Below are 13,094 nucleotides of genomic sequence, written 5' to 3'. Positions count from 1 at the left end.
CCGTCATCAATTTCCTAACAGTTTGTGCTGCTTGGAGAGCTGAAATGATGATGAGCATTCATTGGCTATGGGCAACTCTAGCCTTGGCTGGACTTTGCTATTTTCTTCAAGATTTATTCTTGATGAAGAAGAGGAGAGGGTTGCTTCCAGGTCCAAAAGGACTTCCGATTATAGGAAGTCTGCATCTACTGAGGAAGAACCCTCATCAAGATTTGGCGAAATTGGCCAAAAAACATGGCCCTATAATGTACTTGCGTTTTGGACGTGTTCCAGCAATCGTTGTGTCATCCCCTGAAGCAGCAGAAAAGTTTCTAAAGACTTATGATCAAGTTTTTGCTAGTAGGCCTTATCACGAAGCTTCTTGGTACATGGCTTATGAGTAGAGAAACTTGACTTTCGGCCAATATGGTCCGTATTGTCGAAACATGCGTAAGCTTTGCATTTTACAGTTGCTCAGCAGCCACAAGATCAATTCATTCCGGCCAATGAGAAAAGAAGAGGTGGGAACATTGGTGAAATCACTGAAACAGGCTACTTCAGATGGTGCTGCTGTTGATCTTAGTGGCTTGACTTCATCCTTAGGTGCGAATATGAGTTGCTTGATGATATTTGGACAGAGGTACATGGAAAAGGATTTTGATGATAGGGGTTTTGGAGAGGTCATTCAGGAAGCATTGCACGTTGGATCGACGCCTAATATCTGTGATTACTTTCCCCTGCTTGGTGTGCTTGATCTTCAGGGACTTACTCGTCGATTTAAGGCTCAGGCTAACGTGTTCCATGATTTTTTTGATAAAATCATTGACGAGCATCTTGAATGCAAGGAGCAGAAGCAAACCAAGGACTTTGTGGCCATCATGATGGAAATTATTCAGTCTGGAACGTCTGAGTTCGAATTTGACCGTCGTCATGTCAAAGCTGTTTTGTTTGTAAGTGGGTTGCTCTAAATTCTTATCTGCTAAATTATTGTTCACATACATAGCTGGTAATAGCTGGTTATTTTAACCTTGTTGAATTTTGTCTTTATTGTTTCAACAAAACTTTCAGCTTGTCATAATCTCTGGACTAATAAAATTTCAAGAAATAGTTATTTGCTGAATTATTGTGCTATTGCTCTTAACTCTTCAGAACAGCAGTGCTGGTCTTACTTTCATTGGTGTTGATCATTTCTTTATTGTTGTCTGCTGATAAAGGGTTCGTTTCCATGCCTATATCAAATGATTGCAGTCTCTGTGACAATTATCTTCATTTTTCTTACTCATTCATTTATTAACCTCATCAAAACAGGATATGCTTGTAGCCTCGGTGGGCACTTCAGTGACAGCAGTTGAACATCTTAGAACTCCTTAGTCATCCAACGGCCATGAGGAAACTCCAAAAAAAAACTGGAAGAGAATGTCGGGTTGGAGAGGATTGTTGAGGAATCAGATCTTGAGGGCCTGGAGTATTTGGACATGGTTGTCAAAGAATCAATGAGGCTTCATCCTGTTGGACCAATAATGCTCCCCCACGAGTCAATTCAAGATTGCACAGTTGATGACTTCCATATTCAGAAAAAATCACGAATCATGTATACGCAATTGGCCGTGATCCAAATGTCTGGCCTGATCCGGAGGCCTTCATCCCCAAAAGATTCAAGGATAGCGTAATAGACCTTCGCGGACAAGATTTCTGACTTGTAGCATTTGGCTCAGGCAGAAGAATTAGCCCAGGTTTGCAGTTGGGGCTCACTGTTGTGCGTTTTGTGCTTGCACAGTTGGTGCATTGTTTCAATTGGGAACTTGCAGTTAACATTCAGCCAATCGATTTGGATATGTCTGAGGCTTTTGGTTTAGTAACTTCAAGGGCTAAGCATTCAAAGGTAGTGCCTGCTTACCGATTGCACAAATGAATAAAGATTGTGGACTCCAATTCTAGTTCAGGAACTGTAAAAGTAGATTTTTTTAATTTTTTTTTGTTAATTCGATTATCCAGTTACATTATGGAAATGTATTCATTTGTTTGTTTTTTAATCAACAACTTTCCCAAATATTAAGTGGGATAAGATCCGGGGAAAATTAGCTAAGCCCTTTTAAAGTTTTTGATAGGTATGATTGGCTGTCGAATAACCGATTCGGGTTTACAAATTGAATTCTGTCTGGTTCAAACCCTGTTTGTATAATTCTTATTATATTTTGTATAAACTCATATAGCAATGGTGTAAAATTAGTTGTATGAGTTGATAAATTTAAATTTATATCAAAATTATACAAATTTATTCCAAAAGTTGGAAGCATTGTATCAATTAGTTGGACAAAACTGAACTCGTGAGAGCAGTTTCCATCTAATGACATTTTAGACTTGGTGGGACAAATTCTTGGTCTTGCAATGATTCTTGTCCTTGATGCCTAACAAAGTCAGCAGTGATAGAATTTTAAAATGGAACTACCATCATATTGGATAGAGTATTATTTAAAATTAGCGGTGATGCCTAACGAAGTTAGCAGTGATAGAATACTTGTTCTCTGTTTGGATAGAGTATTATTTGAAATAATTAGTGTAGTACTTTTGTGATATGATATATGTGAAATAAAAAGGTGGATTTAAAAATATTTTTATGATACAAACAAAATATTATTTAAAAAAATTTGATATCCAAACTATTAGAATACCACTACCACTTTATTTGTCTAAAAAAGGGGAAAAAACATGGTTGATTTCTTTATCTTTGTAATCAATAGATCAATAGAGACATATGCAATGACGTAATCCATAAAAAATGAGAGAAATGGCAAACTATGTCACATGTAACTAAATCAGCCTAGCTACGATGACAGAAATGGCAAACTAACATGTAACTATTTCAGTCCAACTGAGTTGGCTACCAAGAAGAGACTTAAAGCTCTCATTGAATGTAGGATAAGGGATTAAATTTCTTAACTTGCACTCTTCTCCTAGTTTTTGAAAGTTTTATAAGTGGATGCATAGCCATTCATTTAGTCTGGTGATGATTCAATCTCCTTATGATTCTTCATTGACCATTTTAAGTATGTCCGTTACCTATAATATAGAATAGAAATTACCGTTTCTACAAAACAAAAAAAAAAACAAAAAACAAAAGGACAAACTATCAGAATTGTGACAGTTGACGGGTTGCAATCAGCCACAATGTCACCACATTCTGTTCGGACGGCTAGAGTTGAAAAATCTACAAGTTCATCTGCAATTTATTCATACATAATCTTTATAAGGCCAGATCGCAAGAATTATCAATTTTTCTCTATGACAACAGTCTGCAAAAATTTGAAAAAATGGAAAAAAAAATTTACGGCAAGGTTTTGGACCATTTTCAATGTATGATCACAATGGAATGTAGCACAATAAAATATCACATAAGTGGTCTGGTCTTGGAATTGAGTCACCAGACTACTTGACAAATTTGTGAATTGAATTGAAGTGGTGTAAATTCTACTTTAATAAGTAGCGGTTCAAATTGAACAGCATCAAACTTCAAGAATTTCTTTTTATTCTTATTTTTTTATATTTGAGAAAAAAAATTTGCACGACCCAATTGACCATATCATCGAAATCAGTTCGATGTCACTTCCCTTGAACGCGCGGGGTTGACATCAACACAACTTGCCCAAAAAATATCTGCAAAAGCACCAGAGAAGGCGGCTGTATCTGGTATGGAGATTGATATTTGATACCCTTTACCTCAGGGAGTGTATATAAGAAAATCATATATTAATTAAGCGACGCCACGATTAGCAATAGAGATAAGTTAAAAGATAGTTCAGCTCGTTGATTTTAGAGATTTCATATTCTTGTCTATCTGCTTAGAAATGTTGTAATTTCCATTCACAACCGTCAGATTATCACCCTTTACACATAGCTATCCAATACTACTACTAGACATAAATAGCTGCTGTGAGGCCTATTCTTAGATCAGAAAAAGAAGCACTAGAATACCATTAAGCAAACTGAGAAAGATGATGAGCATTCATTGGCTATCGACAGCTCTAGCCTTGGCTGCAGTCTGGTTTTTTCTTCAAGACTTGTTCTTGATGAAGAAGAAAAAGAGATTTCCTCCAGGTCCAAAAGGGCTTCCTGTTATAGGAAATCTGCATCTGTTAGGCAAGAATCCTCACCATGATTTGGCAAAACTAGCCAAAAAGCATGGCCCTTTAATGTACATGCGATTCGGTTATGTCCCAGCAATTATTGTCTCATCCCCTGAAGCAGCTGAAAAGTTTCTCAAGACTTACGATCAGGTTTTTGCTAGTAGGCCTTATCATGAAGCTTCTTGGTACGTTAGTTATGAGCAGAGGAACTTGACGTTCGGCCAATATGGACCGTATTGGCGAAACATGCGTAAGCTTTGCATTCTGCAGCTGCTCAGTAGCCACAAAATCAATTCATTTCTGCCGATGAGAAGAGAAGAGGTTGGAACATTGGTTAAATCACTCAAACAGGCTGCCTCAGATGGTGCTGCTGTTGACCTTAGTGCAGCAATTTCTTCCTTGGGTGCAAATATGAGTTGCTTGATGATATTTGGGAAGAAATATATGGACAAGGATTTTGATGATAGGGGGTTTAGAGATGTTATTCAAGAAGGACTTCATGTTGCGGCCATGCCAAACCTCGGTGACTACTTTCCTCTACTTGGTCTGCTTGACCTTCAGGGACTTACACGCCGGTTTAAGGATCTTGCCAAGGTGTTTGATAAATTTTTTGAGAAAATCATTGATGAGCATCTACATTCTCAGGAGCACAAGCAAACCAAGGACTTTGTAGACATCATGATGGGAATTATGCAATCTGGAGAAGCTGAGTTTGAGTTCGACCGTAGTCATGTCAAAGCCATCTTGTTGGTATGTTTTATACCGTTTCTGGTTTGCTGGATTATTGTTCATATACGTTGCTGACAGCACCAGATTTTTGTATTGCTTGTTGAATTTGTTATTAGCTTTTTCAACAAAATTTTCGGTTAGTTATAACTACTGGACTAAACAAATTCAAATAACTAAACTTTGCACCTTAAAACTTGATCTGGAATTCTGTGTTCTTACTTTCTTCAAAATAATACCAGCGTTATTTTCTGAGGTTCTCCTTTGTTTGTCTGTTGAGAAAGGGATTGTTTCATAGCTAAATCAAATAATTGCAATCCTTGCAACAAATGAAGACAAATTTGACGCCTCTTTTGATCTTGACATTATGCCTAACTCTGCCAATTCCTTACCTCAACTACACAGGATTTGCTTGTAGCCTCAATGGACACCTCAGTCACGGCAGTTGAATGGGCGATCTCAGAACTCCTCAGGCATCCTGAGGCAATGAGAAAACTCCAGAAAGAATTGGAAGAAAAAGTCGGATTGGAGAGGATTGTAGAGGAATCAGACGTTGAAGGCCTAGAATATTTGGACATGGTTATCAAAGAATCCATGAGGCTTCATCCTGTGGCCCCACTATTGCTCCCCCACGAGTCAATGGAAGATTGCACAGTTGATGACTTCCACATTCAGAAGAAGTCGCGGATCATCATAAACACATACACAATCGGACGCGATCCAAATGTCTGGCCTGATCCTGAGACCTTCAACCCTGAAAGATTCAAGGATAGCAATATAGACCTTCGGGGCCAAGATTTTCGGCTCATACCATTTGGCTCAGGCAGAAGAAGTTGCCCTGGTTTGCAGTTGGGGCTCCTCCTTGTTCGTTTTGTGCTGGCACAGTTGGTGCATTGCTTCAATTGGGAACTTGCAGATAACATTCAGCCAACTGATCTGGATATGTCTGAGGCTTTTGGCTTAGTAACCTCAAGAGCAAAGCATTTAAAGGTTGTGCCTACTTGCCGATTACAAGAATGAGTAAAGAGGGTGGACAAAACTTTTATCTATCTCTGTCTAGGTCTATACTCTCTTTAGAAGTATCACCAATTTTATTTGATTAAGTGTAAGCAAAATTTGGTTTTAGTTTTGTTGATGCTTAAATTTCCCTCTAAACAATGATTACATACATTGGATTGGATTTGAATAGTAATGATATAATCAAGGGCAAATTACATTTTAGTCCCCTGTGATTTTCGCAAAAACCACATAACCCCCCATGATTCAAAAAACTCTACATAAACCCCCTGTGGTTTGGGTTGAACTGGCAAATAGATGGAAAGCACCCACCATGACGATTTATGGGCAAAATGTCCAAATTACCCTAATATAAATACAAAAAGGAAGCAGATGAGTCAGATTCTCCCTTGCTCTGGTTTTTGTCGTGAGAAAGGGAGAGAAAAACATGACCGCCGAATGAAGGAGAGAAATTAACCCACAAAATTAAAACCGTAGATCTACCATTGAAGACCAAAAAGTAGTTGTGAAAGAGTATCACGAAAGCTATTGTTGCATCTGGTAAGTTTTTTGACATCAGTTTAGCATATAAGATGCACTTGCATGGTTTTTGAACAGAAACTATCGGGCATTGGAAAATTAATAAATCAGTGATTATTTTGCTTAAGCGTTGATTAATTTAAAATTTTGCTGCTTTGGGACAACCTGTATTATCATATTTAAGCATAGAGTATTTTATCGACTAGAATTGAACTTATGCATTAAGATTAGGGTAAAAAAAATTGCATTCGGGAGTTCTAAAATCACCGTAATTTCAACTAAACATGGGTAGAATATGATTTTGTTAGTTTGAGATTTGTTGATTAGTGTCAAATTTGGGTGGCTTGATTTTCAATAATATAGAGTGATTTGGCTGCTAATAAAGTTTTGGCAATTTGGACATTGAATAATTTTTGTTTGTCGGCTTGTTGGCCGTCATGTGGTCCATGGAAGTATGCGATATGCAATATGTGGTTCATGGAAGTATGCGATATGCAATTTGTCCTTTTCTTAATCAGATTGTATTTTTTTGTAATCATGTGTTTTCATTGAAGTGTGTAATCTATTAAATGTCCTTTTCTTAATCAGATTGTGTTTTTTTTTTCTTATCATGTGTTTCACTATTTCTAATGCAGGCTTTGAAAAAAATGACAACTTCAAAAAGAATTACTATAAAATTGCATTTCGGTGGTATATTCATATGGGAACCAGAAACTGTCTATACTGGTAACAATGTTGTCATATTTAAAAATTGTGAGACAAGAAAATTGTCCAGGGATATGTTGTGTAAATTGTATAGTAGGTATGGTGATGCCTCGAATGTGAACCTATATTTTGAAATACCAAATTGTGGGTTGTATGCTGGAGCTCCTGAAATCAAAGGAGATAAAGAAATAGAGTTAATGTTAACTGCACATGAAGGAGTAGATGTTATCAACATATATGCTGAATTGCGTGATGAAATGCCTAGTGAAGTTGCTTCAGTTGGAGTAAAAAGTCATGGTAAAAGTGGCCCCACTAATGCCCCACATAGTGGAGCACAAAATGTGACATCTGATAAAGATACCCCAAAAAAGTTAGCAAACAGAAAGGGGAAACAGATAGTCAAGAAGTCAGTGAGAAGACAAACCAAGCTAGCTAGAAACAAAAAGCACAGCAAAGCAGAGGCTAATTTAGCAAAGGAAAAAGGTGAAAAAGCTGTAGAGAAGCAAGATGAAGTTGAAAAACAGCCTGAAAATGAAGATGAGTACGGTGATGCTACATCTGATAATTTAGAAGAGCCTGAGTGGTTGAAAGAGGGATTAGAAGGACCAGAAGATGAGGATATTTTTGCAAACAGAGCAAAGGCTAATGAAATAGAAAATCAGCAGCAGGCAAAAGGCACAAATGAAGAACCAGCAACAGCAAACCAGACATATACAATGGAGAATCTGCAACCACCAGGCTCTTCTGAGAACAAATTTGAAGAAGGGGAGAGTTCTAAAACTAATGAAGAATGGAATGAATTTGCTGTTGATGATGAAGAACTACTTGACATTATGTGGGGAGATGATGAAAGAAATGGGAAAGGTAATAGTTAAGGTAATAGTTGTCGAGATTTTAATGCTGCAGTTGAGTTCAGAAAATCAGATTTTGAGTTGAAAGTTGGGGATAAATTTAAGAACTTACGGGCCTTTAGAGAAGCACTTGTGGAATGGAATGTCAGGGAAGGCTACACCATGAAGTACAAAAAAAATGAAAGAGCAAAAGTTATTGCCATGTGCAAAAAGGGTTGTTCTTGGAAAATACGGGCAAGCCCAATTCAAAATGAAAGCACCTTTCAGATCAAATCAATAAAGGGAGTGCATGTGTGTGGAAAAGAATACAGCAACCATCATGCAAATGCAAGATATTTGAGCAAAAAATATTTAGACAGGTTCAGAGATGAACCAAGTTCTTCCATTGAAGGATTTGTCAAGACTGTGAGGAGAGAGATTATGGTGGACATAAGCATGAGACAGGCTTATAGAGCTAAAAGATTGGCAAGAGAGGCACTACAAGGGGATAATATAAGACAGTATCATGTCATCAGAGATTATGCTGCTACCTTGTTGATCCGGAATCCTGGTAGCCATATTGTCCTGCAAGTGACTAGACTGGATGAGAACGAGGTTGGGATATTTGAAAGAATGTACTGGAGTTTAAGTGCAATGAAGAATGGGTTTCTAGCTGGTTGTCGACGAATAATTGGATTAGATGGCTACTTTTTAAAAAGTCCATTTGGTGGACAACTTTTGACAGCTATGGGTAGGGATGGCAATGATAACATGTTTCCCATTGCAATGGCTGTAGTGGAAGCCGAGAGATATGACTCATGGAAATGGTTTTTGATGGAGTTGAAAATTGAAGTTGGTGCTGAAAATGGAGCTCCATGGACATTCATATCTGATAGGCAAAAAGGATTAGTCAGTGCAATTGATGATGTGTTTCCTGAATCAGAGCATAGGTACTGCCTTCGTCATATATATCAAAATTTCAAACAGAAGTTCAAGGGAAAGAGTTGAAGGAGTACTTTTGGGCAGCTACGTCTGCTGGGAACCTTCGTGACTTCAAGACAGCAATGGCTGAATTGGAAAGGGCTGATCCAAAGGTGGGAGAAGCTATGAATGCAGCTGGTTGGTTAAACAGGATTCCTGCACATTTATGGTCCAGGTCACATTTCAGCTCCTCATGCAAGAGTGATATTCTTGTTAATAATTTGAACGAGTGATTTAATTCCTACATACTTCCAGCAAGAGAGTTCACAATCATCTCCATGTTTGAGTGGATGAGAAGAAAACTCATGCAGAGGCTAAATGTGAAAAGGGAAGGCATGCAAAAGTATGAAGGGAACCTTTGTCCAAACATACAAGAACGACTTGAGAAGAACAAGCTAAATAGTAGGTTCTGCATAGCTCATTATTCTCGGGATGCTGAGTATGAAGTGGATTGTGGGACTAGAGTATATGTTGTTGATATAAGTCGTAGAACATGCACATGTGGATCATGGCAACTAAGTGGGATTCCATGCTCACATTCTATTGCTGCCATTCAAAGGAATAAATCAGAGCCTGAACACTATGTTGATCCTTGTTATAGCAAAGAAGCATACTTGAGCACCTATAACTACACTATAGCTGCAATGCCCTTTGAAGAGTATTGGGATTCAAAAGGAGCTGAAAAGGTGAATCCCCCAAAGATTAGAAAGCAACCTGGAAGACCCAAGAAAGTGAGAAGAAGAGAAGCTGATGAAGTTAGAGGCACTACATCTACAAGAAAAGGACTTGTTGTGCACTGTAAGAAGTGTTTTAGGCCAGGACATAATTCTAGGACTTGTAAATTCCCAATCCATCCAAAGTCCAAGTTTTATAAGGTAAGTAGTAGTTAATTTGTAATCAATGTCATATGTACTTAATTTGTTACCTTATGTACTTATATTAGTGTCATATCATGTCATATGTACTTAATTTGTTACCATTAAAATAGGTGCCTGCTGGAGCTAGTGATGCTGGAAATGCAGGTGATGATGTTGCAAATGCTGGAAATACAAGTAGTGATGTTGCAAACGTTGGAAATGCAAGGAATGATGTAGCAAATGAAACAGGTATTGCTGGAAATGCAACAAGTATTGGATTTGTCTCACAGCAGGGTTCAGTGTCACAAGTACTATTAATGATGATGGTTATTACTGTAATTAACTGCATTTAACTGACTTAAACCTATCTATTTATGCAGCCTTGTGAAACTTCTGCTGCTAAACCAGTTTTTGAAACTAGAAGACCAACTGATGAACCTGTTTTGGACACTAGAAGATCAACAGATGAACCTGTTGAACCTGTTTTAGATACTAGAAGAGCTGCTTCTGCTGTTGAACCCATTTTGGATACTAGAAGATCAACTAGAGTCAGAAAACTTGTACCAATAGTTGCAAGTGTGTTGGAAATTTGAGGGCTAAGAAAGCTAAACGTGTTTCTAGAATTTGAGGACTAAGAGGGCTAAACGTGTTTGTAATTCAACTAAGTTATTTGTCTGCAAATGCTTTTTGTTAATATGTTGTTGCTACACTTTCTGTTGAATCTTGGCGTCTGTTGTTAATATGTTGTTGCTACACTTTTTGTTGAATCTTGGTGTCTACTGGACTTAATGATTAGCTACTTATGTACCTTATTTTGCTTTGTAAAAATTGGTTGTGAACTTCTGGACAGCTATATTGTCAAATGAATCCAAAGTTCAGTGTTGTGAGCCCATGTTAAGTTAGTCATACGAGAGAAATTGAATTTGACTTCCAAAAATTTATGTGGAACTATATATCCCCAACCTAGCTTAAGGACTATGTGCAAGGTTTATTGGTAAATGAAAAGGACTAGTTTAGTTTTGCTAATTTATCTTTCACTAAAACTTGAGGAGGTATGTTGCATTCATTAGTTGGTCTAAGTTTGAGTCATTCATAACTTGGTTCAATGCTTCAGAATTTGGTTCCATGCTTGAGGCATCTTGGAAATTGGCTTTTGATGTGTGCTTTTTGCTTTAGAACTTAGTCTGAACCTTTACTGCTCCTTATTATGTCTGTACTTGAACTCTTGCCGCATAGCTATAATGGTAGTTAAATTAATTGTGATACTTTCTTTTGCTTTAAACCATTTCAAATGTCCACTTTGGATAGCTCGTGTATGTGCTTTTTGGCTGTGCTGTCTCGATGAGAAATTGTTTAACTTCATGTCCTAGACTTGACTGTGGAGAAATATGCGTTTATCAATGCCTTACCAATAAAATCATCTTCAATCCCATTATCTTCTTGAATATTCCTCTGCACTGATTTACCCTGTGGTGATGATAAGCCTGTGAGTACCAAAGCAGGTTCATACCAACTGGAAATCGTGTTTGCCCATTATATCAATTGACTACCAAAGCAGATTCATTCATTCATTCATTAAACACAACAGGTTCAAATTTACAGCACTTTTATAGCCACAATTCATCATCAGATTTACAGCACTTTTATAGCCACAATTCATCTGAAATATTTTCACTTAAACATCAAAATGAGAAATGATAGCACAGATATAGCAAAACAAGCACCCACACAAATCTTCATGACTCCTAAGCTTTCTTCAATGTTTTTCATTTTCCTCAAATATAAAGCACCATCCATGCGCAAGCCTTCCAAATCTGAACTATCAATACTTGATTCTCCACTAAATATGTCTCTCCTTGTAACATTCAAATCACTAGTGTAATTTTGTCTTATTCTCCTTGTTGGATTGCACCATGAGAAAAATTCACAACTTCTTGTCGCACAAACAAAATATAGCTTTCCTTTTGAAGGTTTGTCAGATTCAACAATTTTTACCGCTGCTTTCTCCCACATGAACAAAATAGGTATTGGTACCTTAGATCTTCAGTACTTCCACCAGCATTGCTTGAGCATGACATCTACAGTTTATTGAAAAAAAAAATTAATAATCCATTCAAGTTATATTTCAGGAAAAGGAAAAGACTGCACCTTGATGTTAGAACTCACCTTCAGATTTCCTTCATTCTCTATCTTGGTTTGGTTTCTTCACTAAATGTATTGCCTTCTCCAACATTCAGTGCAAAGTCAGCTACAAAGTATTTCGGAAGATGGAAAGAGATGAGGAGCACCCATCTAGGCTTTATTGGGTGCGTCAAAGTGGTCATGGGTAATTTGGGAATGTTTCCTACTGCTACCAGAAGAACAAGCGCGTTTTGCCCACGAATCGTCACGGTGGGTGTTTTCCGTCTATTTGCTAGTTCAACCCAAATCACAGGGGGTTTATGTATAGCTTTTTGAATCATGGGGGGTTATGTGATTTTTGCGAAAATCACAGGGGACTAAAATGTAATTTGCTCTTGATACAAAGATACTAGTGCTCTGGCCACCAAGAGATCTTATAGGAGTCAGTAAAACATAGACATCCTATAAAATCATCTAATTGGTTCAACATTTCTGGATCATTAAATTGTACGATACCATAGGGTGGCAATACTAGCCATTGAAGACAGTGCAATTTGGAAAATGTCCCTTTCGGTATTACCTTTCGGTTGAAAGACCAACAATGGTCCAAGTCAAGTCTTTTGAGGTTGACCAATGACTCCAAATCTTGAGGCAAATCCTGAATCTTAGTACCGGATAGGTCCAATTCCATCAATCGCTTGAGCTTTCCTAGTGGTGGCACAGAAATGAGGCCTGCACAACCTCCCAAAATCAAAGCAGTGAGATTCACCAACTCTGAAATAGAATTAGGCAACTCTGTTATACCTATGCATTGTTTTCGATTCAGAACTTTGAGTCCACACATGTGCCAAAAGAATGAATCTGGAATTCCTTTTATGGAAAAATGACGAAGAAGCAAGGTTGCAAGCTTAGGACAATTTGGTGACCAGTCCGGTGGAACTCCTATTTTTGCACTCAGACTTGATATAAAGGAAACTACACGGAGATCTTCTGTCCATTCTTCTTGTTCTCGTGTTAATATATTTAAATCTCGCCAGCCTATGCTTTTCACCAAGAACCGTGGTCATCTTCACTCATCGTTAGTTTGGAGTTTCCATTTGTGATCCTTAATGCCATATCTCAGACCAAATCATGCATCTTCACACAGTCATCTCCTGTGAAATCTGCAGTTTTTTTAGCAAGCAAACTTTTATCAGTTTGTTTAATATCGTGTGACCCTGATCAAATGCTTCTGA

At 37.7% G+C, this 13,094-nt stretch overlaps 1 protein-coding gene and 1 pseudogene across 1 annotated transcript; both read left to right on the top strand.

Annotated features, from left to right (window-relative positions):
- Positions 1 to 44: 44 nt before the first annotated feature.
- On the top strand, positions 45 to 2,139 carry LOC113776737 (annotated as a pseudogene).
- Positions 2,140 to 3,875: 1,736 nt separating this feature from the next.
- Positions 3,876 to 5,881, top strand: LOC113778485 (cytochrome P450 CYP736A12-like). Its single transcript, XM_027323912.1, has 2 exons — positions 3,876 to 4,853; positions 5,235 to 5,881. Exons 1-2 carry the CDS (start codon positions 3,972 to 3,974, stop codon positions 5,847 to 5,849), a joined length of 1,497 nt encoding a protein of 498 aa, XP_027179713.1. The 5' UTR covers positions 3,876 to 3,971; the 3' UTR covers positions 5,850 to 5,881.
- Positions 5,882 to 13,094: the final 7,213 nt, after the last annotated feature.

This window comes from Coffea eugenioides, chromosome 7 (assembly GCF_003713205.1).
Source record: "Coffea eugenioides isolate CCC68of chromosome 7, Ceug_1.0, whole genome shotgun sequence".
Classification (NCBI taxonomy): domain Eukaryota; kingdom Viridiplantae; phylum Streptophyta; class Magnoliopsida; order Gentianales; family Rubiaceae; genus Coffea; species Coffea eugenioides.
This window is presented reverse-complemented; position numbering and strand designations above follow the sequence as displayed.

What these genes read in the sequence shown, in the direction of transcription:
- LOC113778485 (XM_027323912.1), top strand. Translation starts at nt 3,972, where the DNA reads ATGATGAGCATTCATTGGCTATCGACAGCTCTAGCCTTGGCTGCAGTC. An exon ending in ATGTCAAAGCCATCTTGTTG is followed by an intron (nt 4,854 to 5,234) that starts GTATGTTTTATA and finishes TCAACTACACAG; the next exon opens with GATTTGCTTGTAGCCTCAAT.